The 26305-nt window shown below is 40.8% G+C and overlaps 1 protein-coding gene across 5 annotated transcripts in view; it reads left to right on the forward strand.

The window, feature by feature from the left end:
• Positions 1-26305, forward strand: part of shf (Src homology 2 domain containing F) — a 90883-nt gene that overhangs the window by 49164 nt on the left and 15414 nt on the right. Inside the window, exons 3-5 of one of the 5 annotated variants that reach the window (XM_035907772.2) lie at positions 15087-15305; positions 16144-16236; positions 24563-24709. In XM_035907772.2, the coding sequence (XP_035763665.2) occupies positions 15087-15305; positions 16144-16236; positions 24563-24709 (459 nt within the window). The remainder of the gene's footprint in view (positions 1-15086; positions 15306-16143; positions 16237-24562; positions 24710-26305) is intronic. The other 4 variants (XM_035908521.2, XM_006779812.3, XM_006779813.3 and 1 more) reach the window with 4 other exon arrangements.

Consider the following 26305-nt stretch of genomic DNA (forward strand, 5'->3'; position numbering starts at 1 on the left):
CGCACACATATATAGACAAGTAGACCTACAATCATAAACCTCCCCGCATAAGATGGCAGAGATTGCTTCCTTCCTCCCTGCTAACATTTCTTCATTTGCCTAATGTCCTGTCAGTCCCGTAGAGGCTCCTTTTCAGCAAAACTATGTTTTATTCATTGAAGAAAACAGAGCGCTCAAGTTAGAAATACACTTGTCAGAAGTTAACAGCACAACTGTGCATAGCAGAAAGATTATGACTGTTCAACAGTCAGCCGCATCACATGTGCGGAATCCGGCGTGTGCGCTCCCCAAAGAGAGCGCATGAGGAGCAGTCGGGAGTGAGGCAGCAGGTGCAAGAATGTGTTAGCAGCTCTGAGCGGGATGGGTCTTGTCAGCCCACCCCTGTTACTCTGTAGGGAGGTGGGGTAGGGAGTATTTTTCGTGGCAGTGTGGCACATCCACGCGTGTGATTGTCAGCCACTCGTATGCATCTTGTGTGCTCTCCACACATTTGTGCCAATCGTCTGTGGCGTCAAATGTGTTCATGTAGCTATTTGTCTCATATTTGTGCGTACCAGGCGACCTTTCGTTAACATGGCCTTTTTTGAACACAGTCGCCCACACAGCTGCAGAAGGAGACAAATCCAGAAGCCTCCCACTCGCTAGTGCTATAACCAGCTAAATACCAGACTAACAGCAGGTATGCAGCCTTGTGAAGCCATGATATTGTAGTTTAGACCACAGTAATAGATGGTTTTGACCTAAAAGGTGGAGTTTTCTGTATGTGTGTTTTCGTGCATGCTTGAGTATGTGAATAACTATTGTTAAAAAAAAAAAAGGCCAGCATGTCATTCCTTCCAAGTAGCGTGATATACAGAGGGAGCTGGCTTAAATCAACAGTAGCATTCCTACAAAACATACTCGGCAGCTGCTTATAACACTTTGATATCACGCTCCCTGCCCTAGTGACAGAATGAGCTTCATCCTGCTCGACGGCCTGGCTCTTTGTGTTTTGCTTGCATCCACATTTTGTGAAAGGGATTTTGGCAATGGAGAAGGCATTCCTGCTGGGGTTGAAGGAGGCGGCCAAACCGCATGGAGGATGATTACACTCCTGAGGGAAACAGTGGAAGAAGTGGGAGAGTAAAACCTAGTTTGGCTCATCTTTACTACATGTTGACTGCCTGCAATGGCTTCCGTATATACTATAAATCTAAAAGTGCATTTTTTTTTTTATTTTTATTTTTTTGCCACAAAGAGTTAGTTGTAGTGCAAACAAGCCGTTCTTTTGACTTGTACTGTCACACCAACTTCTGCTGCTTCATCAGTGGGATGAGCCTTATAGCTTGGCAGTTTTATCGGCCTTCTGCTGGGTTTTTTTTGTTTTTTGTTTTCTCTGCAATGGCATGGACCATTATCGGATCCGGGAAAGGGATGAGGCAAAAATTACTCACTCAGCATCATCCAGTTTTTATTGGCATGAGTGTTTTTACAGGATTCCCACTGACTTTTAAGGGCGGGGTATGAATATATTTTAAGGGACATTGTAACGCAAGTCCTAAGCCTGATTCCGGTCAAATGTTAATAACTGTTCTGCAATAGTGACACAGTCTTTCCCAAAATACAGCGCTGGCAAACTGTAGTCTCATTGGTGGTGTTTTTTTGGAACTTGAACTATAAAAATCGGGAGAGCGCTGACGGATGTTTGGCAGAGGAACGACCAGCGCTGCTGCTGTTGCTGCTGGCAAATTTGTGGAGAAGCCCACGTGGCAAACTGCAGGCACATGTCTGGGGTCCAGCCAACAGAGAGGTGTCATAAAAGTGTAAAAAAAGGCGTGGGACCTGGCATAGCAGACACTGACATCGTATTATTACATTGCAAGCCGCGTTTTACTGCGAATCAAGACAGCTATGTTTGTCTTTCCTCGATCTTATCTGATTAAATCATGTTCGTAGCTATTATACAGTTTTGCACATTTTTTAAGTATATTTGATTGAATTTTTTTTTTTAAAGACTAGATTGGGATGCACTTATGATTCCATATTGTCTGCAAGGACAATTTATACTTTGTTAAATTAAAGTCAGCAGCTCATAAATAAAATTTAAACTAAGAGTAAGAAGAATAACGTTACAAGTGTAAATAAATGAGCAAAATGTAGTTGTGCTAAAAAAAAATTTTTAAAAAAAGGTTAAACTTCTGCTGAATTTCTTTTTTTTTTTTTTTCTTCTAATATTTCCACAAGCAAATGCAGAGCAGAGATCCTGTCTTCAAAATTGTATACTAATGCTAGGGTTGGTCATTACGAGCCTTTGACGAGCCCTTTTGTTATGGTAGTACTTTAACCTGAGGTCACATAGAAAAAAAGTCGAAAATCTTTAACACTAATTCCCACACACCATCAATCAGCTGTCCATAAATTACTCCTGCTCCGGTAGTTTATGAAGTGCCACATGTAATACCCCACTTAAGGACGCGAGCGCTGTGGAAGTCGTTTAGGTGTTTAAGAAATGTATTCATGAGGAGTGATAGAACTAGTTTATTCCAGGTTTACTTTGCAACTTTTTTTTTTCCCACTGGTAATCAGTTTTGTTTACAAGAGCTCATTTTCTACAGAGCACTCTTGGGGTCGATTTGCATTCATTGTTCAGTCATCTGGAGTTTTTGTTTTGTGTTTGACTCATTAAGGAAAATGAGCTCGCTTTTATGGGATAGCTCCTTGTAGAGTGTGAATAAAGCAAATTTGAAGAAGAGTAAAATTAAGAGCTTCATTTGGAGTGAGACTGAACTGACGTTTGAGTTTCATTACATACCGTCACCATGAGCACACATTGGCTCATGTGCCTTTTAATATTCACCATAACTACACGTCAACTTTTATAACGATTTTTTTTTTTTAATGAAATCAACTTTGGTTGGAAACAAGATTTGAATTGACAACCGTGTTGAAATGTATTCTTGTCCTTTCTTTTGAAATGACATTTCTTTTCTTTTTTTTTTTGCCAGCTATTGCATTGTCTTGTTTACTCCTCAAGGGCAGGTGCTCAGCAGTATTGATGTGCAAGCTCGTGCCATGAATTTTAAAACGCTTTGATTAACAGCGAGCCATGTGAAAGCTAATGAAATTTTAATATGTATTGTTTGTATGGAAACAAAAAATATGCATCATCCCATTCGCTGTTGTCAAATATTGACCTAAATACCAACAAGGGATAAAGAATTTTGATTTTGATGCGGTGTGACAAATCAATCAAAAGGCTTTTGAGTGTCATGAAATGTCATGGCTAAGATAATGTAATAAAACAAGAGAGAAAAGGTTTAATAAATAAATAAATCAATACATCCCTGTCACATGGCTACTCCAGTTTTTATGACAGTTTTATAGCTCATAGATGAGTGAGTTAATAAAAGGCACGGGTACAGATTCATGAGATAAAAATATGCTATAAATTTCTTGTTTGGATCTGAATATCCCAGCAACACAGCAACTGTACTGTGACACAAATGCATTCCAGCTTGTGGATGCATTCATTAGCATGACCAACGTTCATGTTTACTTTCGCTCTCTGTACATCTTATAAGAATGGTGAAATATTGCGTAAAAACCCCTGCTGTGATACTCCGTTTCTGCCTTTTCCTCAGTGCCACAATGGCGCATGAGAAAATGATGCAAATGACCATCTGCTACGACGGTGTTTGTTCTTCCAGTCTGCGCTGTAGTCAGGCAGGTCTTGGTCTCAGCTACACCTGCTGGGAGCTTGGTTAGCATATTTGTGCCAACTGGTAGGCATGCGGGTAAAACGTACATGAAAATGAAGAGAGATTTCGTGGGAGCATATAAGGACTTTACTGCACTTCCCTTTCTAAAACCCAGATTTAATGCGGTTTGGTTGCGCAGAGAAAGAACGATGCACATTTGGATGTTTTATTGCAAATTGCTCGGTCCTCTTTACCTTAGTTTTATAAGAAATGCCGTGGCCTTTACTGCTAGCTCATATTTCATGTGCCTTCCCAGCTCTGGTCTATCTGCCCTGTCAGACTGAATCAGGTTGGACAGAGCTGAGAGGTCTGACTGGACTTTATCAGAGGTTTCTCTCCAGGCTGTCTAATGTCTGATCTAATGGAAGCTGAAGAGGACAGACAACAAACACACTAACATACACACACACACACACAGGGTAGACTTTCACTCTTGTGCAGCTCACTGGATATATTGCAGATCTATAGACCAAAGTACATAAAGGCGCTAGAGGAGTGAAGTGTATGACGTTAATCATTTTGCTTATATAAAGCTTTTACGATATGTTATTGGTTTTCTTTTTCTTTTTTCTTTTGTTTGCTTTTTAAAACCAGTGCATATGTGTAAAGTTTAGCTGGAGTAACCGACAGCACAGTCTCAAGCTGTAGTCAGACACTTTTACAGTAGGTTTTAATTAGGCTTTGGCTATTTGCAATGATTCATGTCTGATCGTTGGACTGGATGGTTTCAATATTAGAGCGTGGGCTTTATAAAAAAAATGCATTCCAGCAGAAACATAAAACATGAAAAACATTATCCACTCTCCCATTATATCGTTATATATATATATCGTTATATACTTCTCTGCCTTAGTTGTCTTTTCTTTTTATAGAGGATGAAGTTGAATGGCTAAAATAAAACCAGCGCAGCACAAATGTGATCAAGTTATCAATTACGTCTGACCTCAAGGGAGTCTGTTTTCTGAATGCTGTTGGCAAAATACACTTCAGTAAAAAATTCAATCATTTCCTGAACAAAGGTCCAATTTTGAAAGTTTATTTTGTATATTTGCCAAAAGACTTGTATTGCTGATTCTGCATTTTAGCTCAATATGTTGCAATTTGCTGTGGAAATCTGATAATAAGTTGACTGCAACTATCCTTTTCTAAAATATTTCGAACCCCACTTTGTCTAAGAAAGACTGTTGGTGTTCATTGTTTAATCTGCTGGCAGTCATGTTGTCTCATTTGCTCAGAAGCAGGGTGACAGGGATCAGATCACAGGCAGTCATGTAAACACTGTTAGCAGCTTACAGTGGTAATCCGCCCTTACTGTATTTACTTCTCTTCATGTGTAATCAAGTGGGGAACACCTACCAAGAGGCAGCACTCATCTGAAGGTCAAAACAGCACAAGTGTCAAGAGAGACCACAGTCAATGCTGTGTAACTATTTGCATTGCCTGAGCCTCGCTAATGCACGTTTTCCCCAAGGACACGTACGTCCTCTGGAATAGCAGTGTTGGTAAACAGGTCACAATGCTGCACCAGCAGAAGTAGCTATCTCGGATAAAGAGAACAAATCAATATTAAGCACTCTGGCGTCTCCCTATGTACCCCCCCTTTAGCCTGAAAATCTAACTTTTTTTGGACATAATAAATATTTATGCCTTTCTGTTGAGCTAATTACACTATTTCTCCTACTTCGCTGCAATAGCGTCCTCATTTATGCGCAATATGACTCATAAATGAGCCATGACTTTGAAGTGATGGAATAGTAAGAGTGGTATTATGCTTTATTATTTAAATTCTCATTGGGTGTATTTGTAGTTTAGACTTTACTGTGAATTACGAGGAGCAAAACTGAGGTCACGCACAGTTCAGGTTGTAGAATTTTGCCACAAGAAATGATTTGCTTCTGTCCTCTGTTTGCAACCCAGTTTGAGAGTAAAATATGTCAGCGTTTGAGCATGAATCTATCTCCACTAATGAGAGAGAGCCTAAGGAGAGCGCGGTGTCTGTCAGCACTGTTAAGTGCGGAGGTGATAGAACTTAATTTTCCTCATATTTCTAGGCTGCGGCTTCTGTCTGCATTGTTGTGCTGCAGGGGGAGATTATCGGATTATCACACAATGAGGGAAAATGTAGAAAAAAAAAAATAGACTTAAAAGCATGAGATTCTCGCGCCTTCACCGCTTAAGTGTTTAGTGCGTGTGTTGTTTTTTTGTTTTTATTTGTTGAAGCTAGACTCTTGGGGAAGTATAACTGGAAATCCAACGTGATTATGTTTGTATATTATACAAACTTATCTTTAAAAAGTTGTAAACCAAAAACACAAGAAGATAATTTGCAGATCATATAAACTATATATTTAATTGGGAAGTGTATGATTTTTGAATGGTGATATTTGGGAAATTTGTAATCTTTGGGGTTTTTTGATTGTTTTTTTTTTTTATCAATCTTTTTTTTTTTTATGTAAAATTTTACAATTTAAATCTTTCTTTGTTTGTTTATATTGGCAAATAATTTTGGGAGGATAAGACAGCCCTTGTAGGCCCTATATAGGACTTTTCTTTCCAATGTCCAGTCCATTTTCCAATGCATTTTCTTTCTAAAAGAGAAGTAGAATGAGCTGTCTTGACATTCCCGGGAGGAATGTGAGCTAGTTGAAGGTTGTGGCAGCAAGGTGGTGGGGGCACGAGTGGGTCTTTGCTGACTGTTGCTGGAGGCCTTTCAACATTAATGGGCTATTGACCCCCAATGGGGTAGAGGCATGAAGTGGCAATACATCATAGCCACATCCACGTGTCATCTGACTCCCCTGTCCCCCTCTTCTGTGACCACCCGGGAATCATGACCAATTCAACTATCCTTTCCTGTCCTTTTCTTTCTCCTGTCCTCTCTTTATCCACTCTCTTCCTCCCATTTCCATTCCCAAAACCAATCCCATTCCCATGCTGTCTTCTCCTTTCACCAGCTATACACAACCTGAACTCTGGATGCACTCCCCTCTAATCCGCCGTATGTCTTATCTCAGCTCAGGAACAATAGCTACAGAGTGTAGCATGGCTCAGAGCTACAGTCGTCAGAAAAAAATGTTCTGCTCCCATAAGGCTGTGGGACACTGCATCCAGCAGCATCAGCCAAGCAGCCTGTCTCTGCTTCACATGAAGTCTTCCTCACTGTTTGTCGAGAAATCATTTCAGCTTCTGTGTGTTTGACTGTCGGTTGAAATGGAATTTCTATTACTGCAGTGCAATTGACAGCCGGCGCAAATGACTTCTCGTATCTGTGCTTGCTGTCATTGTGTCAGTATGCTGATCTGTCGCTTGTCTTTTGTTTGTTCACCATGAAGCGGTATAAATTAGCTGTTCGGGCTACGCTGTGATTCATGTTGGTAGGTAGGCACCTGTCCAAGCCACTGTTCCCATTAATCTTCTATTAATGAGCTTTTACCTCAGTCCTAATGAGCTGTGATTGCAGCTGCACAAAGAATCAATGCCACCTTATATGCGGTGGTCCTACAGTGGGCAGGCGTTTATGTAGGTGAGGCAGTGCCAATCAGACAGTGAAGCGAGAATCAAATCACAGGGAGTCGATTTTACAATGTTAAATGATCCCATGGTAATCAGAAAATCCAGTTAATTACTCATTACTGCCAGACTGTGTCAGCTATTAAGCTGATCCTTTAAATAAAACAGGAAGCTCTTAGGCTTAACTCAAGACTTATTTAAGTGTTAAGTTTGTGTGTGTTGAGTGCTTGACCTCATCAAGTAGTTTGTTGACAGTGATGACGATGTCAGTGAGTTGGGAGTAGTCCAACACTTTGGCCAAAATTTAAATATGACCTGAATCCTGTTGACTGATAATCTCTGAATGTGTCTTAGCACCACAGTCAGATTGATATTTGTAAAATATTTGCATTACAATTTGTCAACTGTGTTATGAATTCTGGATGACTTTGTTGATCTCTTAGGTTTTCACCTGCTGTAGACAACATTCATGGTTCTCAGACAATGTTTGAAACCAGTGTTGTGAAAATTCCCATCATGCATCCTGATCTGTCACAGTACAGATACTGGATCTCCGAGGGTACGCTGTGGAGTCTAGCAAGGGGCACAACCTACAGAACTTGCAAAGTAGTGCATCTAGAAATCACATTCATTCTGGACATCCAAAAGAAGTGTGATCAGATTGGAATTTGAGGAGTTTAGAGGCTGGGTCATTTTCGGAATGATTTTATTTTCTATTTATTTTGGCGCAAGCATTCCAGCAAAAGTACATCTCTAGGCCGATGATGCGATTATATACATGTGTGCCACCTCTGTAGGGCAGGCAGAACAAGAGCTCCAGACTGCATTTCACTCTTGAAAAACTGCATTTAGAACTGGTTGTAAATGTTCAAAAGACAAAATTGATGGTATAGTCAAAAGCTCACCCACCCACGTTTGATGGTTTTCACATTGTTACTTCTGACACTAAATCTGTTCCACCACACCTACAAGTATTTGGGTTCATGGTGTTTCTCTTGAATGTAAATATTGCTAAAGAGGTAGAGCTGATCGTCTACCAGTTAGAGGTTCAGTGGTTCGATTCCCACTTCCTCTATTCTGCATGCCAAAGTAATTAAGTCATAAATCTTGCAACTGATGACTTGCAGAAGACAGCACTGATATATGTTTTTCTCTATAAAGCAATACTAGGTACACTTGTTTTCTTTGTAGCCTTTCCTGATACGAATAGTTAAGTGTGCTCCTCTAAATGGTTGTTTTTGATTTGCTTAGACCTCGGACACATCTGGGGAAAAAACTGTTTTCATATTACGCACTTTAGACATGGATCACTCTACAGAAAGAACTCATCTTAAACATGCCTAATGAGTTTAAAAGCATCATAAGGAATGCAGTAAAGGAAATCTGAAGATGTTTTTTCTTTAGATGTTGGTAAAATTTTGAGTATTGTGTATTACTTATAGTTGGTAATGGAGTGACTGATTAGTAAGGATTTCCCCTCCTATGAGAATTAAAGCAAGAAAACTATGTTGAAGAGGATTTGTACGTCTCCTTCATATTTAAAACCAGTTCACAGCAAAAGCCTCCTCTTGGCTCCTGACCCTTCAGAAGCAGTGGTCTCGTAATAATGAGCTTCAAATATCAAGTGATATGTGTTCATTAGAGCTGTCCGCTGTTATGTATTTTTATTATGTATATTTATTCTTGCCACACTCTCCCACCATCTGTGCTTCCTGCTTTCATTCTCCTCATCTTCCTGATTTTCTCTCTTTATATTTCTCTCTGTGGCAAACTTGCATCACCTGACTGTCTCTAATTTTCTTTTTTCCTCCCCTTCTCTATTCACTTGCTGTCACTGTTGTCTTTTTTTTTTTTTAAATACATCCCTACTGTCTCCTTCCGATGCTTTCCTCTCTTCCCCTCGCTCTCTGTCTCCACTACTTTGTCTGGCTTACTTCCGTCACCGCCCGCCTCTGTCTTGTTTTCTGCTTTGTGTATGTTGTCTCTTTAGGCTTACTCTCTTTTCCAGTAAGGGAATGAATCCATATACATGTCAGAGTGCTGTGGAAGACACTGTTCATCTTCTACTCCCTCAGGCCACCTAGAGAAACAAACAATTTACGCATAAAGTGCACACACTAACACAGGCATGCCTTCACTGGGATATGATATGTGACTGGCTGCTTCCAATGCCTTCTTTTATGTTTTGCTATTTTGATAGAAGATTCTTTTTGTACCATCGCTGAACAAATTGGTACATATTTATGGCTTGTATTAAATAATTTTAATAGATTTTCTTTCACCAGTTCACAAAGGTGACCCAATTATGTGGGTTTGCTGACAAGCGCCTGTCACTGTGTGTCATTTGTTTCTCAGTAAGTACAGCCTTCAACAGAAACAGAAATTATAGGCAGGAACGAACCAAAAATAGTGTGGCAAGACCCAAAATATTCTCCTCTCTGGACCAAGCATGAATAGACTAGATCTGAGACTTAGTTTCCAGGCTTCCCATAAATATATATATATATAGGTATGTGTGTGTGTGAGGGAGAGGGAGACTGTCACAGGCCTCAGTGTGTATCCACCTCAAGTACAGTGTTAAGCCAGGAGAAAGGAGGAGCGAGAGAACAAACGACATGGCTGTTTTTGTTCCATCTGCAGGAGGCTGATGGAGACACAGCAGCACACAGATGCACGTCCTTCACACACGTGGACAAACGTGTCACAGCATGAGCATGGATAGGAAAAACATTTACGCCGAGTGGTTCACAAAAACTCTTTATAATATATAATATTATGATTTTTTTTTTAAGTTGATATTTTCAGACTGTTAAAAAGGCATACATAAATGTATTCATGTTTGTCTTTTCTCCTTTTTGTTCCATAAAACAGAGATGAAATCATAATTTAGCCAAGATACAGGCACAAAGATGACAGGACTGTGTTGTCTTTGTTTACTGAAACTTTCCTCCCAGAGATCTGTGGGGAACCGTCAGCAGCAAGAGCCTCCTCTTGGCTCTAGTCACTAAGCAGATTTATACTCAACACAGAGGCGCCATGGGTCAATGAACAAACACCTTTACTTGTCAGCGAGCTTTCTGACTGACACACAGCACCTGTGGGTGGCCCAAATCTCTGTCTTTGAACACCAGATCAACCCCGTTTTCTCGTCACAGACTAGGCCAATCAAACGGAACGAAATCAAAGCTTTGTTCATCAGCTCCTTTTCTACCTCTGTTAAATATGTGTCTTTGGGAGGACCACGTCTTTTATTATTTTAGCGAATCAGAAAGTGAATGCAATTAAATGTATCTGTTTAATACATGAACAAAATTTTCTACATCCAGTTTCACTTGTGATATTTTGTAATTCACTTTAAGGAGTTGCTGTCAGCAGAAATTCACCTTGTTAAAAAGCAAGCCAACTCAAATGATAAAGGATTTCTTTTAAGAGTGATTTAGCTGGTAGAGCAGGCAGAGCAAATCCTTAAGCCTGGATATTTTCTGCACATTGTTTTCTAGGGGTGTAAAGTCAGTCACATTTAATCCTTCACTAGTGCTCAAGAGATGCCCTCAATCAAATCCAGATATTCCCTGTGCCCCTGAAAGCGCCTCACAGCAGCAAATTCTCTCTGGCTCAGTGTGAGTGGGTGGGTTGTAGTCAACCAGAGAGGCAGATAAATGTGTTTTTCTTTTACATATTACACTCTTTAGCCTCGCAATAAAAGCACGGTTATGTAGTTGTTTGCTACTTTCTTGCAAATGCAGTGAATTTACTGACCGTCAATAATGGAAATGGAGGAAAATAACACCGAATCGGTCTGGATGATGGTGATGGCAGGATGGCTTGATCAGTTCTTTATGTGCAGCAGGATGCGGCTGCCAGGTTTGTTGCAGTTAATGTTTTTTGATTTAATCCAGAGCTTTCTGACTGCCCTTGCGCTGCCATGATAATATGCCCAGAGGGCTACTCATGCAGTAAGTAGAACAGGAGCCTCCCTGGATTTATAGCAAGGAACATGTTCCTCTCTCTCAGAATTAATCTCCTTAGTTTGGAACCACAGGAAGAAAAATGAAAACAAAGATTGGATCTGCCTCTCATTTTGGAGATTAAATTTTCTTTTTCCTATTTTCTTTTATTTATTTATTTTTTTTGCCTTCAGTTGTGGACACCTATTATTTTAGCATGCAGTATTTGTCATTTTTCATTAGGGAAAATTGCTTCTCGTTGCAAAGGCAGATGTTTGGTTCTCAGCAGTGTGCTGCCATCACAAACATCTTTTTTAGTAGCACTAAACAGATGGTTGTGGGTGTTAGATTGCTGCCACTACATGACTTTTGAAAACCCTGTTGAGGGTGGTGGACTGTATTAGGGCTTTTCCAACATACAAAAACAATGTTGCTGCCCCCTAGAGAGGTTTATAAATCACATTTTGCAAGCTTTTTTGGGGGGGTGGCTGTAAAAAGCAAAAAGTGGAAGTGCAGCATCTGGACAGGAACTCTGACATCCGGGGAGGGGAAGGTATGAGGTAGATCAAGAGAGGGTGTGGTGCTTGACTTCTGACCCTGATCAGAGGGTAGGGGTCAAATGCAAAATATAGGCTGCAGCAGTGTTGCAACATGCAACCCCACGGTCAGGCCCGTCTCTGCAATTTGTCTTGACAGATGTGCCCCCTCCCTGTTTACTAAACGTGTATCAACAGGAACTGACGGGATGAATAAGAGGAGCAGTAGGAAAGAAGGAAGAACGAAAGGTTGGGAGGAAGAATTTTTTATTTTTTTATTTATTTATTTTTAATGCAAAGAAAGGTAAGGAGGCCAACAAGGCTCCTGTCCATACACAATCCTGGTTTAGCAGGGAGTCTCAGTCCACCACAACAGTTTATTGAAGGCAACATGCCTTCAATTAAAGGGTTCTTTCCACATGGTGTACTCACCCCACCAATGTAACACCTCCCCCCATTAATTTCCCCCCTTCTTTACAACTTGCTTTCTTTCCCTTCTTCCAGAGCTATTTGTTCTTCTGCAACAAAGGTAGGGCCTAATCGTGGTAGGATCTCATAACACCGAGGCTTTTAACTGCCAAGATCAAAGAGTGCAAGTTTGTCTAATGCGGGATTACGTTCAGATACGGGACCTGGCAGCCTCACCTCACTCCACCCCTACACCACCACCAGTGGCGGGTAGCTCCATTAGGCTCAAACGCAATGCTCATTTTTCCGCAAGAGCTCCCTTGGGCTAAGAGGCAATTATGCAGTAGTGTGGCATAATATTTCATTCTCTTCACATCGCATTGCTCTATGGTGGTTCTGGCCGCTAACAGCTTCATGTGGCCCAGGAGGAAAGGTGCAGGCTGCTAACAACTTCATGTGAGAAGAGGAAGGTTGGAGAGGGGAGGAGGCGGTGGAAGAGAGAGAGGAGAGTTCTCAAGGGCATGATGCTTCATTAGCATCGTCAGGTCTTTTTCACCTTCTTACATGGAGAGTGAAAGGGTGGGCATGCGTTTTAGTTGTGGTCAGGTGATGCTAACTAGATTTGCGACGTGACTCATGAATATAAAAATGTACACTGGATTGACAGTTTTGCTCTTTGCATGCAACAGTTACAGGGGGAAAGTCCTATTTGGTTAACACGCTTAAGTTGTTTTACTTTGTATTTCCACCGCCTTTGAACAACAAAGCAACGTTCAATGCCTTCTGTTTCACTGATGATTATACATGTAAACAGAAGAAAACGTAGACGTTTTATAACTGATGTCTATAGACAAACTGGCAATGTTCCAGAAACCGGTTAATGGTGTATGTTCCAGGAGCGTACCAAAGTTTAAAAACGGAGCCCTTTCTTGAACTCTACAAAGATTGCACAAAGTATAATGTCATTATGCCCACATTTGTTTTTGTCCAACCACCATGATAGATAAAATCACCTCCACACTAGAGACCAGTAGCTTTTTTTTTCCCTCCTTCTTTTTTTTTTTTTTTTTTTTTGATCCTGCTATTTATTTTCTGGCACTGTAAATCCTCTCCCGCATTTCATCTTTTCATGAGTGGTGGCACATAAACTTAATAAAATAAGTATTTGCCGTTAAATGATGTCACATTCATAAGGAAAATGCCTTTCTGGGTTGAACGGCAGGGTTGAGGATGTGGGTTGTGCCCACATCTTTTCTGCCAGTTGCAAACATCATGTTTCTTGAAGAGAGGTCATTCTGAAAACAATTTTTTTTTCTAATGCATTAGGTCACCAGGTGGTAATCATTTCTGTTTGTGCGTCTAGCCACGACTTTAAGTCTGATGGAGAAATGCTGACAAGTAGTACAAAGGTTGCCATGAAATCATACATTAGGTAGGTTGTATGTCATATATTGTTTCTTCAAGTGATACTTGATGAATACACTGTAGCACTGTTTCTGTGTTTTTATATTATTAAAACGAGCATGTCGTGTGTCAGTACTTAACCACTTTGTGTGGTGACGCCATAATGCAGTGAATCACTACATAATAGGTGTTTGTCTGCTTTTTCAAGCTATTTTTTATTACTCAGTTATACAGATATTATGGAAAATTGTTCTACAGTGTATTGGGAATTGCTTTTTTTGTGACACTGTTATTATTGTGGCTAACCTGTCATTCCTGTATTATATCAATAGTTATTCTGTGATCCACCTCCAAAACTAATGATTAAAGTATTTCTACACTAGAGGGAATAGGCTCAAAGGATTTAAGGCTTTATGTGGCTAGAGAACTAAATTGAGGCTACAAAACATTTTATTTAAAAGAAACCACAGCTTGCTTCGCTTTTGTGTCAAGATCAGGGGCATTATTTGGCCCTTTGACATTTTCACATAATTTACGACAAAAGTATTCTAACGCTTGTGACGGTTTCTGTTGGTTTCAAAGAGTCGTTAAATGTTACAGAGAGAAAGAAAATTGGTACTTTTATATTCAACTCAGTTCTGACAGTGATGGGCATGTTCATCGAGGACCGCTGTGTGATTTCTACGCTTTATGCAGAGAGCTGCTTTTGCATGAACTCAACCTTTTTTTATTTCAGTGCAGACTCGCTTCCCACTTTCTGCAAATAGCAACAGCAAACTGTCACCGCCATTCACTGAATAATAGTTGTAGGAGGCGCTGCCTTTCAATTTATTCATGCCCAGTTTTGCTTTCTGACTATTGTTGATGGCAGATTTCAGTTAGAATAGCCTGCTTTTGACAGTGCTCTGTACCTGATATCGCAGGACCATCTTATGCCGGTATTAACTATTGCATTGCTTTGCTATTTTACATATGGCCTCAGACTGAGATGCTTCTAGCTGTTGTACAAGAAATGCATTTGGCATTTTAGACCAAGCGCATTCTTTTAATATTGTACAACAGTGTTTTGATAACTTGGCTCACCACAAGTTACTACATTGTTAGTCTGTTTTTTTTTTGTTGTTGTTTATTTTCTAAATTTATTATTATATTTTATTTATTATTTCTATATTACTGTAAATTTGCTAGACCCACTAAGTGAGGGACTTGCTCAGCCTATGGATACTTTCTTATTTGAACACATAGCAAACAAAATTCTAGTCTTCAGCTTGATAGGTGATGCTAGTTGTGCCCTTTGGCCATCAAACTGATGTCACAGTTTTATTCCTGTATTAACACAGATGCTAAAAGTGTAAATGTGAGGCTACTTCTTCCATATTTCTTCCATATTCCGTGCTTTACAAGAAATATCCACTTCAGGCCTGATAAAATATGTTGCCTTTGTGTTTGCCAGTGAACCTACGGTCATAACTTTATAGCTTTCATCTATAAAGTTTTATGTCAGAGACCTAGCATTAACAATGAGTCTTTCTCATGTTTTTTAGAGATCAGGTCTGGCGGGAGAGGTCCTAAGGACGGACCCGTGAGGCAGCTACCCTTGTACGACACACCATACGAGCCAGCTGAGAACGGTGGCGACTCAGACCCTGACCGATTGTGCTGCCCCAGAGAAAGCAGACTACCCCAGGATGATGAGCGACCCCCTGAGGAGTACGACCAGCCCTGGGAGTGGAAGAAGGAGAGGATTTCCAAAGCCTTTGCAGGTAGGACTGACTGACCGAATTATTATGACCACTGAAGGAGAATATAAACCTCACTGTAACTTACGGCACAGAGAGAAGTAAGTGAAATAAATCTTGAAAGTACTGCAAAGAAGACTTTTGATCAAGAGATGCATAATGTACTTTTACTCTGAAAACATTATTTCTACCTTTTTAGTAAGCATCTTTAAAAAGGGGGAAAAAAACAAACAGGATTTCATTTCGATCTGTTTTGCAGTCTTTGTTCTAATGTCAAATGCTCAGAGACTGAATCTAACTAACGGCTCAACTGTCAAGCTTTTAACACAGCGTAATCTGAACCTGTTTCTCTTTACTAACCCAGACGTCTGTTTTTCCAGCGCTAACAAATTTGATTATGGCTTCTGTCAGGTTATGAGGCTCCCGCTGCTGCTGCTGCTGCCTTTACCTTTCTGTTTAAGCTTTTTCGTTTTTTTTCCCCCCTCTCCTCTGCACCTGCTACTTTCATTTTGCAGGTGTCCAGAACACTGTTTACTGTTTTCATCCAGCTCCTGCCTGTTTAAACTAAGTTGATACCTACGCTGCTCAGGGAGGCATGATTGGTTGCGCAGGTGCATGTAGGTCCAGGTAGTCACTGTGGTTTTAAGAGCTTCAGCATGGCTAAAACAGCCATAACATCAAACAGGGCTGTTCCTGGAAAGATATGCCGCCAGAATATAAATATGCACCCCAAATTTAAAAAAAACAAACAAGTATTTTAACCTTTTTTCAAGAAAATCAGCAGTCCTTGACTATTTTCAATCGCCCCATTTTTCTCTTCATATATATATATATATTTTTGTTCTTTTTCATCCTTGAACAGCTCTGCTTTGTTATGACTGCATTAGCTACGAGGGCTCTGTAAATGGCACTGGATCAGATCCCTACGGCAGAAAGGACTCCAAATCCCTCACAGGTACCAATGGAGGCGGGACTGGGGATTGTCTCCTTTTTTTTCTTTTTCTTTTTTTTCTTCTTCTTTTTTTTTGTATGATGTTTTTAGAGCTTTTTGAAACTGATGCCTGAACCTCTGGGTTGCCACCTACTTTCTGGAAATGCTGTTTAAAATTACAAGCTTGTTTTACAGTTTATTAGCGATGTCACGATTTGATTAACATTTGAATCCTAAGTGCTGTTTTCTCCAAATGAACCCAGCGGTCACCTACTGAAAAACGCCTTGGAAAATGTTGCTAATTAGAATGACATTATCAGTATGCTACTTGCACAATCCCCCAGAGCTTGAAGTGGACTAAAAAAAAAAAAAAGGCAAAGGCATGGTAGAAGTACTTCAGATTAGTCTTTCAGCAGGCGCACAATTTTAGGAAGTGCAGTAGCACTGCTTAAAAGAAGAGGCAATGGGGTGAAGGGTGCAGGGGTGGAAGTGAAGCAAACTGTGTTTACTCGTCCGCCCTTTGCAGTGTTAATTATTCTTTTTCCGTGAAAGAATAGTGCTGTTTGGCTTTCTGTGGAAATGATCATTATACAAACCGAAAATATGACAAAGTGGTCTCTGATGCACAGCAAAATAAAAACAACACTCATGCATTATTAAAACCACGCATGGCCTCAAGGCTCATTTTGGTGTATAGTTAAGGGGGGGAACAAGTGGCAAAGCTTGTAATTTGGTTTTTCGACATGCAAAAGTAATTGCGCGGCATAGCACCGTAAATCAAAACTCACTGTGATGCAAAGTACGAAAATAATTCACATTTTTGTAATTAAATTTCTTTATAGTTTAATTATTTCTACAAATGTCTCTATTTTACGTGTCCTTTATTTTTCCCTTTGTGCTCTGAAATCACAGATGAAGTGCACTGCAATAAAGTAAAACGGTTACAATACAGAAGATGAAAGGGACATTAATCCCTTGTGGTGTTGTGCCGTTAATGGGTTGTTTCAACGGACTTCACACAGTCACGCAGTTGAAGGGAATTATGCCATAAATATCATTTACATGCACAGCTACGTTTTAATATCCAACAATAAAGCATGCAATTAATGCCACATCTCCAACCCACTTTCATCACAATTGTTGAATCTAATTTGGATGTAATGCCTCGAAGAGCCAGTCAGAGCTAGTGACTATTTCAAAACGGATCCATCCCAAATCGCTGGAATAGCACACTTTTCTATTTGTGTAGATTATTTGTAATGTATTTTGTATTTATTAAAGATGGAGAAGGTCTGCTCCCTCATTTTTAAGTACGTGTAAAGTCTTATGTGGCATTGCAAAGGAAACAAGCTCATGAATCTCATTTGCTGGAGAAGAGTCTCATAAGAGTATTTGGTGCATACCTGCAGGTAATGAGAGTACTGGTATGTACCAATCAATGGTGCTTACAGATAGCATGCGTTCTTGAAATAAATGAGAAAATTATCTTTGTTCACTGAGAGGTTTTTGCACTAGTTTTGAAGATTTCCACAGATAGATAGCATTCAGCTAGATGTATCTGACTGTGGCAGGAGTTGTGATTTAAGGGATTCATTGGCTCATGTTAGTCAGAGTGTAGTGAGACTCTGTAGGCAAATGTATAAAATAAATTTGTCAGTCTGTTCATTCGTCATCCTTTCATGTTTCCACTTAATTTCTGTTTCCTGTTTACTTCTGTGTACTCTCGGCCCCGAGGTTTTCATAGGAGTCGCGTTCTTTTGCCTGTGCTAGTGATGAGTTAAATAAGGGATGCTGCATTCTTAATCGCTTTCCTTCTCTCCCTCATTATTTTTCTGTCAAGCAGCACTCAGGAGAGTTTGTTTAGGGCACTGTTTACCAACACATCCCTCTTTCAACTCCCCCCTCTTACAGAGAGTGTCCCCTTTTTTGATGATGATTAATTCAATTTCCAGTGCATGTCGAAGTATATTGGTTTGGAATTGAAGAGATAAGTCTTTAAGTTGTCTTTCGAGGAAAGCTGCAGTGTAAAAAGTACTGGATTGTGTTCTGTTTTATGCTTAATTCAAGCCGAAATAATTCTCCACCATTTGAACGACAGAAAATGGAAGAAAGGGGAAAAAAGAAGAAAAACATCTCTAGGACAAGCCTTGTCAGCATGGGCTCGTTGCTTTCGCAGGTGTCAGTGCAGACCAGCCTTGGATCCTGACATCAAGGGGCTTAGAGAAAGTTTCATACCTTTCAAGCTTGAAGTTTCATGTCTCTGATCTTTGCAACAAGCTTACCTGCGACTTCAGGACTTTATACATTGCTTCAATGTTTAAGTCATGTGAGCCAAATGCTTAGCAGTTATCCCCATTTAATCCCTTCTGGCACTGTTTTTAGAGTTAGGTTAGGGCCCAGCTACTCTTGTCTTTTCCCAGAGATGCTTTATTGCACCACTGTCGATTATATTTTGGATCCATTCGTTTTCTCATTGCCAGGAAATCTGTGGCATAAATGAGTCACAGATCCAATACGGAATTGTCCTACATCCTTAGTCGAAACAGGGTTACTCGGGCGGTCCTGTAATTTTAGATCATGAACTTTCTGTGCATTAGAGCTTGAGAAGCCTAAACGCCTTTTTTTGTAATCTAAACCTAGTTGTAGTTGAATTGTTAGATTTTCAGAACCACTAACCATTTTGCAGAAAAGTCTATACAAAAGAGTATAGCCTTTGGTTTGTGATGTTTTGACAGAAAAAAACAAAGGTCCAAATTAAAAACTAAACATACATGAACATGTAAAACAAAAACCTTGGCTTAATTTTTATCATAAGCTTTAAAAATATTACCCAAACCACCAATTTAAAGAAGTAACTATATTTTCCAAGCTTTCCATTGTAAATTTTTATCAGATTTTGTAAGACTAAATCTGATTTAAGTTTGTTTTATGCAGAATATGACAACATTTTTATTTGTTTTATATATAGATTTGTAATTGTTTGACTGTTCATGTTCAGATCTCCCTGATTTCCATTGTGGTGATGCTGCCATGCCTCCAGATGTCAGCAGTTAAGTAAATACGTTATCAGGCTGCGGTAAGTTGTGATTCCAGCCTTTCTGTGCTCAGATAGCCTGTTTTTTAAAATAGGACTAATTATAGCTCAGTGGGCTTTTTAGGTTTCCAGAGGGCACTTCTCCTCAGCAACATTTCTATAGTTGCTGAAGCACTTTGCGCCTGTGTAATATAAATGATTAATGATATTGTTCACCATTTAGATTTAGAAGCGGTTTGCTAAACCCATCAAAACCTTCACAGTTCATATTCCCACAATTATGTGGGAAATGAAAATGTCGCCAAACAAAGTATTAGCACATAATGAAAAAAGATGAACAACCTTGCTAAATTGTGCAGTAGGTGTTTCAAAAATAAAGGGAAAAAAACAATTAAATAAGTACCAAGTGCCGCCTACGCCCTCCCACAGTGGTATAACACGGTAATGCAATCTGTATAAAAGACTATTTGTCTTCATTAATGCTGGGGAGGCAAAGTAGAGTAATGCTCCTTGCTGCAGCCCCCTTTTCCTCAGCTGTCCCTATCACAGCCTGCCTGCACGCCTGTTCACAACACTTGGTCTGGTGTTATTATTCACTGTTGGACTATCTCCTGACAGGTATGCAATGGAATGTAAATCCTCTGCCTTGTTAGGGGGTTGGGAGGCTGTGTACTTGCGGTTTAGTTAATCACTCATCCTCACTGTCCCTCTCCACCCCAGCGCCACACCATACTCGGCTGCCGAACACAGGTACTCGACACAACCTCTATCCTTACTCCCTGGATGCTGAGTAAGTGATGGATGATTCTGGAGGTGAAGTGTGACCAAGATGCATTAGAATTTGACCATATATGAAGTGTTAGTATATGAGGCCCGTGTAGGGTTTGTCCATATGTCTATCACCCTGTACATTTTGGCTCTGCATATAGTATCCTCCCTCTCACAGCCAGACGTGGACACGTCGCCATTGGAAATCCGAGCGTTGTCTCAGCAGGAGTGGGACTAAGAGCCACTGTTACCTAATCTCCTTGCCCTGTTACCTGCTACTAACTCCTTTCACTTGACTCCTGGCCTGCAGGGTGCCGTGCATTTAACACTGGAGATCAGAGGCAGTGTAGTCGCTTAGCCCCTCAGGTCTTGGGGAAACTTTATGGTTTTTTAATGAATCTTCATGGGCTTAACGACCTAGAAATCTGAGATCTGATTCTAATGTTCTAAAATAAATAATTGATTCAGTTACAGTCCTACCGTGGTGTCTTGCAACAGGGTTAAAGCCAGCTGTTTTGTGGGTGTCGGAGTTCAGTTTCTCTGTGCTTGGCTGATCCGATATCCCCCACCGCTGCCTGTCACTCTGCAGCGCTGTCTCGTCCTGCTGGCCTCTGCTGCAACACCCCGCTGATAACCTTCCTGTCAGCCCTCTTTCATGAGCCTCAAATGTGTCCCACCGTTCTCTACGGAGCGCTACTGCCATGGGTCTTATCTTCACTCACACACATTGGCCACACACAACTGCACTGTAAACCTCCCGCTATAAGTGTAGAAGCAGCGTTTTGCCAGAAAGCCCCCACGGAAGCTCCTGCTGGCCAGCTGTCAGTAAAACATCTTTCCCTTCTCTCTCTATGGAAGAGCATGGAAAAAGGCCTTGCTGTCATCTTTTAACCAGCATCCATTTTCTGTGTCACTTTCATTTTTAATACAAACGCAGGTCCTTTCAAAAGAAAGCCGGACTATGTAATGTGATGGATACAGTATACGGGAAAAATAATGAAGTGGCATTTCAGTTCCCCTGGAGCATTACACAGTTGTTATCTGTAATGATTTGAGTGCAGATGGAACAAACACGTCTTCGGAAGAGGCTGTTTTTGTATTTCGAGCTCTTCCGCTCATAATGTGCGGCATAAACATCACAATACTCCAGCTTGTTTTGAATATGCATGCAATTAGCCAGCCAAATTAAGCAGAACTAAATTAAACAGCATTGGTGAAAAACAAGCATAGCTGGTGATTTATGGTGCTGCACTGTTTACAGTGATGAAGTGCCATGGGCTAATGAAAAGCCCGGGTAAACAAATACCTGGCTTTGAGAGGGAAAAAAAAAAGAACGGCTCCTGGAAGAACAAAGGAAAGGAAAGCGCATACCCCTATCCATTATTTTTTATTCTTTTTAATTTCTACACTGTCAACACAAACACAAAACAAAGTAAATATCCAAAGGGAGGAGGACAATGGGAGGGACATGAGTGATGAGTTTTCAAATTTTTAACATGGCCACTTTTGAGCGACAGCTGCTTCGCAAGTTCCAGGCAGGCAATAACCTGCTTTTTGTGTCAACAGGAGGAGGTGTGTACTAATATTGAATGAGGATTATCCAGGTGAGGAAGATTAGACGACAAAAAAGATCGGATGTATTCACATGAACGTTCAGAATTATTAATTGGGCTCTGCATTATTTCTCTTTTCATTTAGAAAGGTGCTGTGCAAATATGACTCAGATTATTAACACATATAACTAACCTAACCTACAAAATACACAGTATTTATGTCATACTGAGCATGATTTACATTTTCTACTTGATATGCGTGTGCGGTCTCTGATGCAGTTAACCCGTACACAGAGTACAATTTACCACCCACAGACCCGATAATGGGTCTAAATCTACATTAGCTGTAAACAGGTATGTATTGATAGAGGGCAGTGTGATAGAGCCAGTGTGTGGGCAGTGTGATCTGTGAAAATGTGGGTTGCAGTGTGGTAAGCCTTCAGGTTCATGTGTAAATCACCTGAACTGCTGTTGTCACCTCGGTGCTAAATATGAATTTGTCCCTGCAGTGTAAAGATGCACTCATCTGTGCAGCAGCGTGGCATCTATAGTCAGTGACAACCTTAGGAGTAACAATACCTTAAAATGCTTCACAAGGTGAGGCACCCAGGTTTAAAAAACGCACACAAACACACCCAAAACCCTGACTATTGAATCAGTTTTCCTTAATTTTCACAGTGCTAAATGCTATTATTCAGCTGTGCAACCAAGCGAGTCTGAACCACGCTCGCTGAAATCGTCTCCTCGTCCCCACACTGAGGCTGCAGAGTGGAGGCCGCCTTCTGCTCCCCAAACAATTACACGCTAATCTGCAATGTGAAATGAGTATTAGGCTTTTAATCTCATAGGAAGAGAGTCCCCTACTTCACCCCAAAGTAGAGGAAGTTATATTATCTAGCAGAGTTTTTGACCTTCTGTATCCACTCCTCTAGTCTACACCTCTCCCATAAGGACAGACAGCAAGCAGCTCCTCCTTCCAGCCACCTTTCTCTAGATTAGCCCCCTGACACCCCAGGCCCGGCTATTTAATTGCTTGTCGGATTGAATATTCTCCAGTCTCCCCTTCATCTAGCTTGCTGATATTGCTTCTCATTAACATGTCCTGTACCACCACCATGGTTCAATTCCTTTCAGGGAGGAAGACAGGTTCATAACATTATGTTCATCCTCCTACTGAAAACTAGTCTGTGCACCAGCGTTAATAGTATATCTGATTTACATCAACCCATCTATTTGCCTGTTGTTTGTCCATGTTTGAACAATTCTGTCACTCCCTTTATTGGACAGATGACCGAATATTTGCTGTATATCAGTCACAATGAGGGTTGCAGATGTTTGGGGTTTGTTCTGATTGGAGAATAGAACCCGTCTGAGAGCCTTTCTTGCCATTGTTGTTCCGTACTTTAAACTTAACGTACTGTAACGTTGGCCCCAAGAAACATATGCTGGAGCGAATATGTTGACAGCAGAACTTTTATTTGATACTGTGGTTTTATTGACTGGGACACAGACACTCCCGCTCTCTCTCTGCTGTCACGTCCGCTCCCCCTCCGACTGTCACTGCCAACATATAAAGAGACACAATCACTGTCAGATCCCAGCACACCTGTTCACCCCGCCCCTGCGCCGCCCCGGGAGCTCACTGCGTCACCCCTCCTCTGCAGCTGGCCAGAGACCACACCCACGCCACACGTACTCATCGAATGCATTTGGTTTTGATAAAGGAGATAAGAGAATGAAGGATGACATGTATTTAATAGAATGACGTGTTTTGTTTTTTGTTTTAGCTTATAAGACCTTAAAAGAAACCGTTAATAGTTATGTGCCAAAAGTAGCTGCACATTAAAATTCCTTTCTTTTACAGTACTTTCGTAACTGGAATAAAATCTCCAGCACCATGGACAGTGACCTTAGAATTTGCTCAATCGCTGTGGCTTGGATAGCACAAAGATGTCTTTTGAGACCTCTGCAAAATCTGAGCACAAATAACACAACCACTCGAGGAACATGCAGTCGTTCACCAAAGCTATTACCCATGGATTGCGTTTATTTATTAGCCTTGGCTCGATCAGTGGCTTTCTCTTGTATGAAGAAAAACATTCCCCTTTCTGTCTCATTCATTAATTATCCTTGGCTGGTTAAAAAGTGGCCCCGTGCTGGAAACAGATGTGGTGCTGCATGAGTGCTCAATTACCCTGGTAAAGCCCCGGCTGCATGAGGCATACATTATTTAAGGGGCAAAGCCAGGGTAGCGTCCATTGCCTTCATGGATTACTCTTAGGTACTTTTTAGCTACAGATATTGTCTACACTCTGACTTGGCTTAATATAGAGGCCTGGGGTCTTTGTCATCAAACACAGCACCAACAGTTACAGTAGAGTGTATGCAGCTGTGCTGTTTACTGATCTACTGTCTACTGATCATCTAGTTTGGCTTAAGGCAGGTTTATATTTTATAGTTTGCTCATTAAAAGTAGAGTATTATTACTTGGGCCTTGGATATTATGCACTGTATCATGCATTAGAGCTTGAACAATTCGGCCTTAAGAACTTCTTGTTGCATCTATCTAGTGTATCTCTCCCAAGGTGAGACTGTAGTTATTGGCTGAATCTGAGTGCATTATTGAATTTGATAATTGAAAACTTTCACATTCCTTTTGTTACCTTCAGGGCCTCTCGGCAATCTGAGTATCCAGCTCTGCATCAGAGTGGAAGCGGATATAAAATCCAGCCCTACTTTTAGAACTAACGTTCCTTCCTTTCCAGTCCTCTTGTATTCCTTCCTTTTCTAGCCCACAGCTGCTGCTGAATTTTGGATCACAGTATAAACCAGCTCTCCTGCTCTTATCCACAGTATTTTTCACTTACCCCTTTTACCTTTTGTCTTTTTCTTCTGTTTTCTGTCATTACTTCCCTTTCCTAACTCGCCTCCTTTCTTTATTATTCTTGTTGCTATCGTCTCCTTGCCTCCATCTTTCCTCTGGTGACACTTGCAGTAGAGATTAAAGTGATCAAGGACCTACCATGGCCCCCTCCTGTTGGCCAGCTCAACACCAGCCCTCCCCCAATGGAGGAGCTTGAGTCTCCTTCCCAGACAGCTCAGCCCTCGCCAGGACAGACGAGCTGTGACCAGCACCACCATGGTGGGTGTTGGTGTTCATTGTCCAGCATCCTTTCCATCAGTTACCCTGGCACTCCAATCCATCTTCCTATTCCCTGTTGGCATGTTTGTCCATCCATCTTTTTGTCCATCCATCCATCTGTCCATCCGTCCGTCCGTCCGTCCATCCATCCATCCATCCATCCATCCATCCATAATTAATGAAGGCGTGGTGTTTTACATAGCATACAGCTCAGTATTTTAGTTCTACTGAACATTTAAAAAACATTACTAGCCAAACATATGCAGCTACCAAAACATAGGTAGGGTTAGTCTGCTACTGCAATGTATGATTATGTTTGTCCCAAATTTTCTGGTCACTGATGGCGTGCTGAAAGAGTTACCATATGTGAGAAGTACTGAAAAATCTGACTATAGGTATTAGCTCTGTAATGACTGCTCTTTTCCATCTGGAATACATGTGGCAGAAAATCACCAACTCCTTTGCAGGTTTTAGGCTGAAGCCTCATTAGTTTTAATTGTGCCGAACTGCCTTCTGCATGCGTAATTGCCATTCGCTGTGACCCCCATTTCCTCTTGTCAACATACTCGTAACCATCCCAGATGTCCCTCTGGCCTGCTGTTCTCTACAAGTGGCTCACACGAATTAGGAAATCAAACTCATTGGAGACGAATTCAGTTCTTGACTTATTGCCATATTTACCTTTTTCATTGCATGCAGTGGACAAGTAATTGACCTATTTTTAACTGAGAGAGCCATTAGTTTATTTTTGTAGCTCTCTCACACACTTGCCCTCTGTCTGCTGTCATTATCCAGAGAAAAGAAGGACATGTAGCAGAACTAATTTCAGGAATGGGATTTCCCCTGACAGAGTGGAAAGACTTAGTGAAGCCATGTAAGAGGACACCAATGTGTGTTGTAGGCGAGGACAGGGCGAGGAGTTGATTTATGCCCGTAAATCCATGAGAAAGGTTCTGGTTCCTTCGGTGAAGTGAGTGGGTTTAAGATCGGCATCCAGCTGTAAAGTGATCCCCTCTCTGTCTCAGCCGGTATGGCCCTAGTCTACATCTTTAGGGGTCAAAGGTCCGAGTGGTAGACTTGGGGAGGGGGCTTGATGGCCTCCATAACCCTTGTGAATACAGTTGCAATGTACTCTCTTGACCTCAGCATATAGGCAGACATTCAGTCACACATCAAGACATTAGTCATCTGTTACATGAGTCAGCCAGACTAGAAAGCTGGATAGGGTAATTTGTTTAGTCCTTAGATATATAACATCATTACCAAAATTCAAATGCAGATTGGCAGAACAAATAATACATCTACACATTACGGCCAGGCACTTTTTTTGTGGATGTCATACAGAGATTCCTATCTTTTTTATTTTTTTAACATGAATTAATTATATGTACTTTGAAGCATTTATCTGACCTCATTTTTCTTTTAATCTAAGAAACCAAAATAATTAAAAGGTATCCAGTTTTAATTTTAAATGAATTCCCCAGCGGACACTTGGTAGGGTCACGCCTTTGTCTTGGAAAACCTAATTTGGAATTTCCTTTTGAAATTTATTTAAAAGAAGAGAGCATATTCCTATATGGTTGACTCATCAGAGAT

This window comes from Neolamprologus brichardi, chromosome 1, assembly GCF_056152115.1.
Source record: "Neolamprologus brichardi isolate AB-2024 chromosome 1, ASM5615211v1, whole genome shotgun sequence".
Lineage (NCBI taxonomy): Eukaryota > Metazoa > Chordata > Actinopteri > Cichliformes > Cichlidae > Neolamprologus > Neolamprologus brichardi.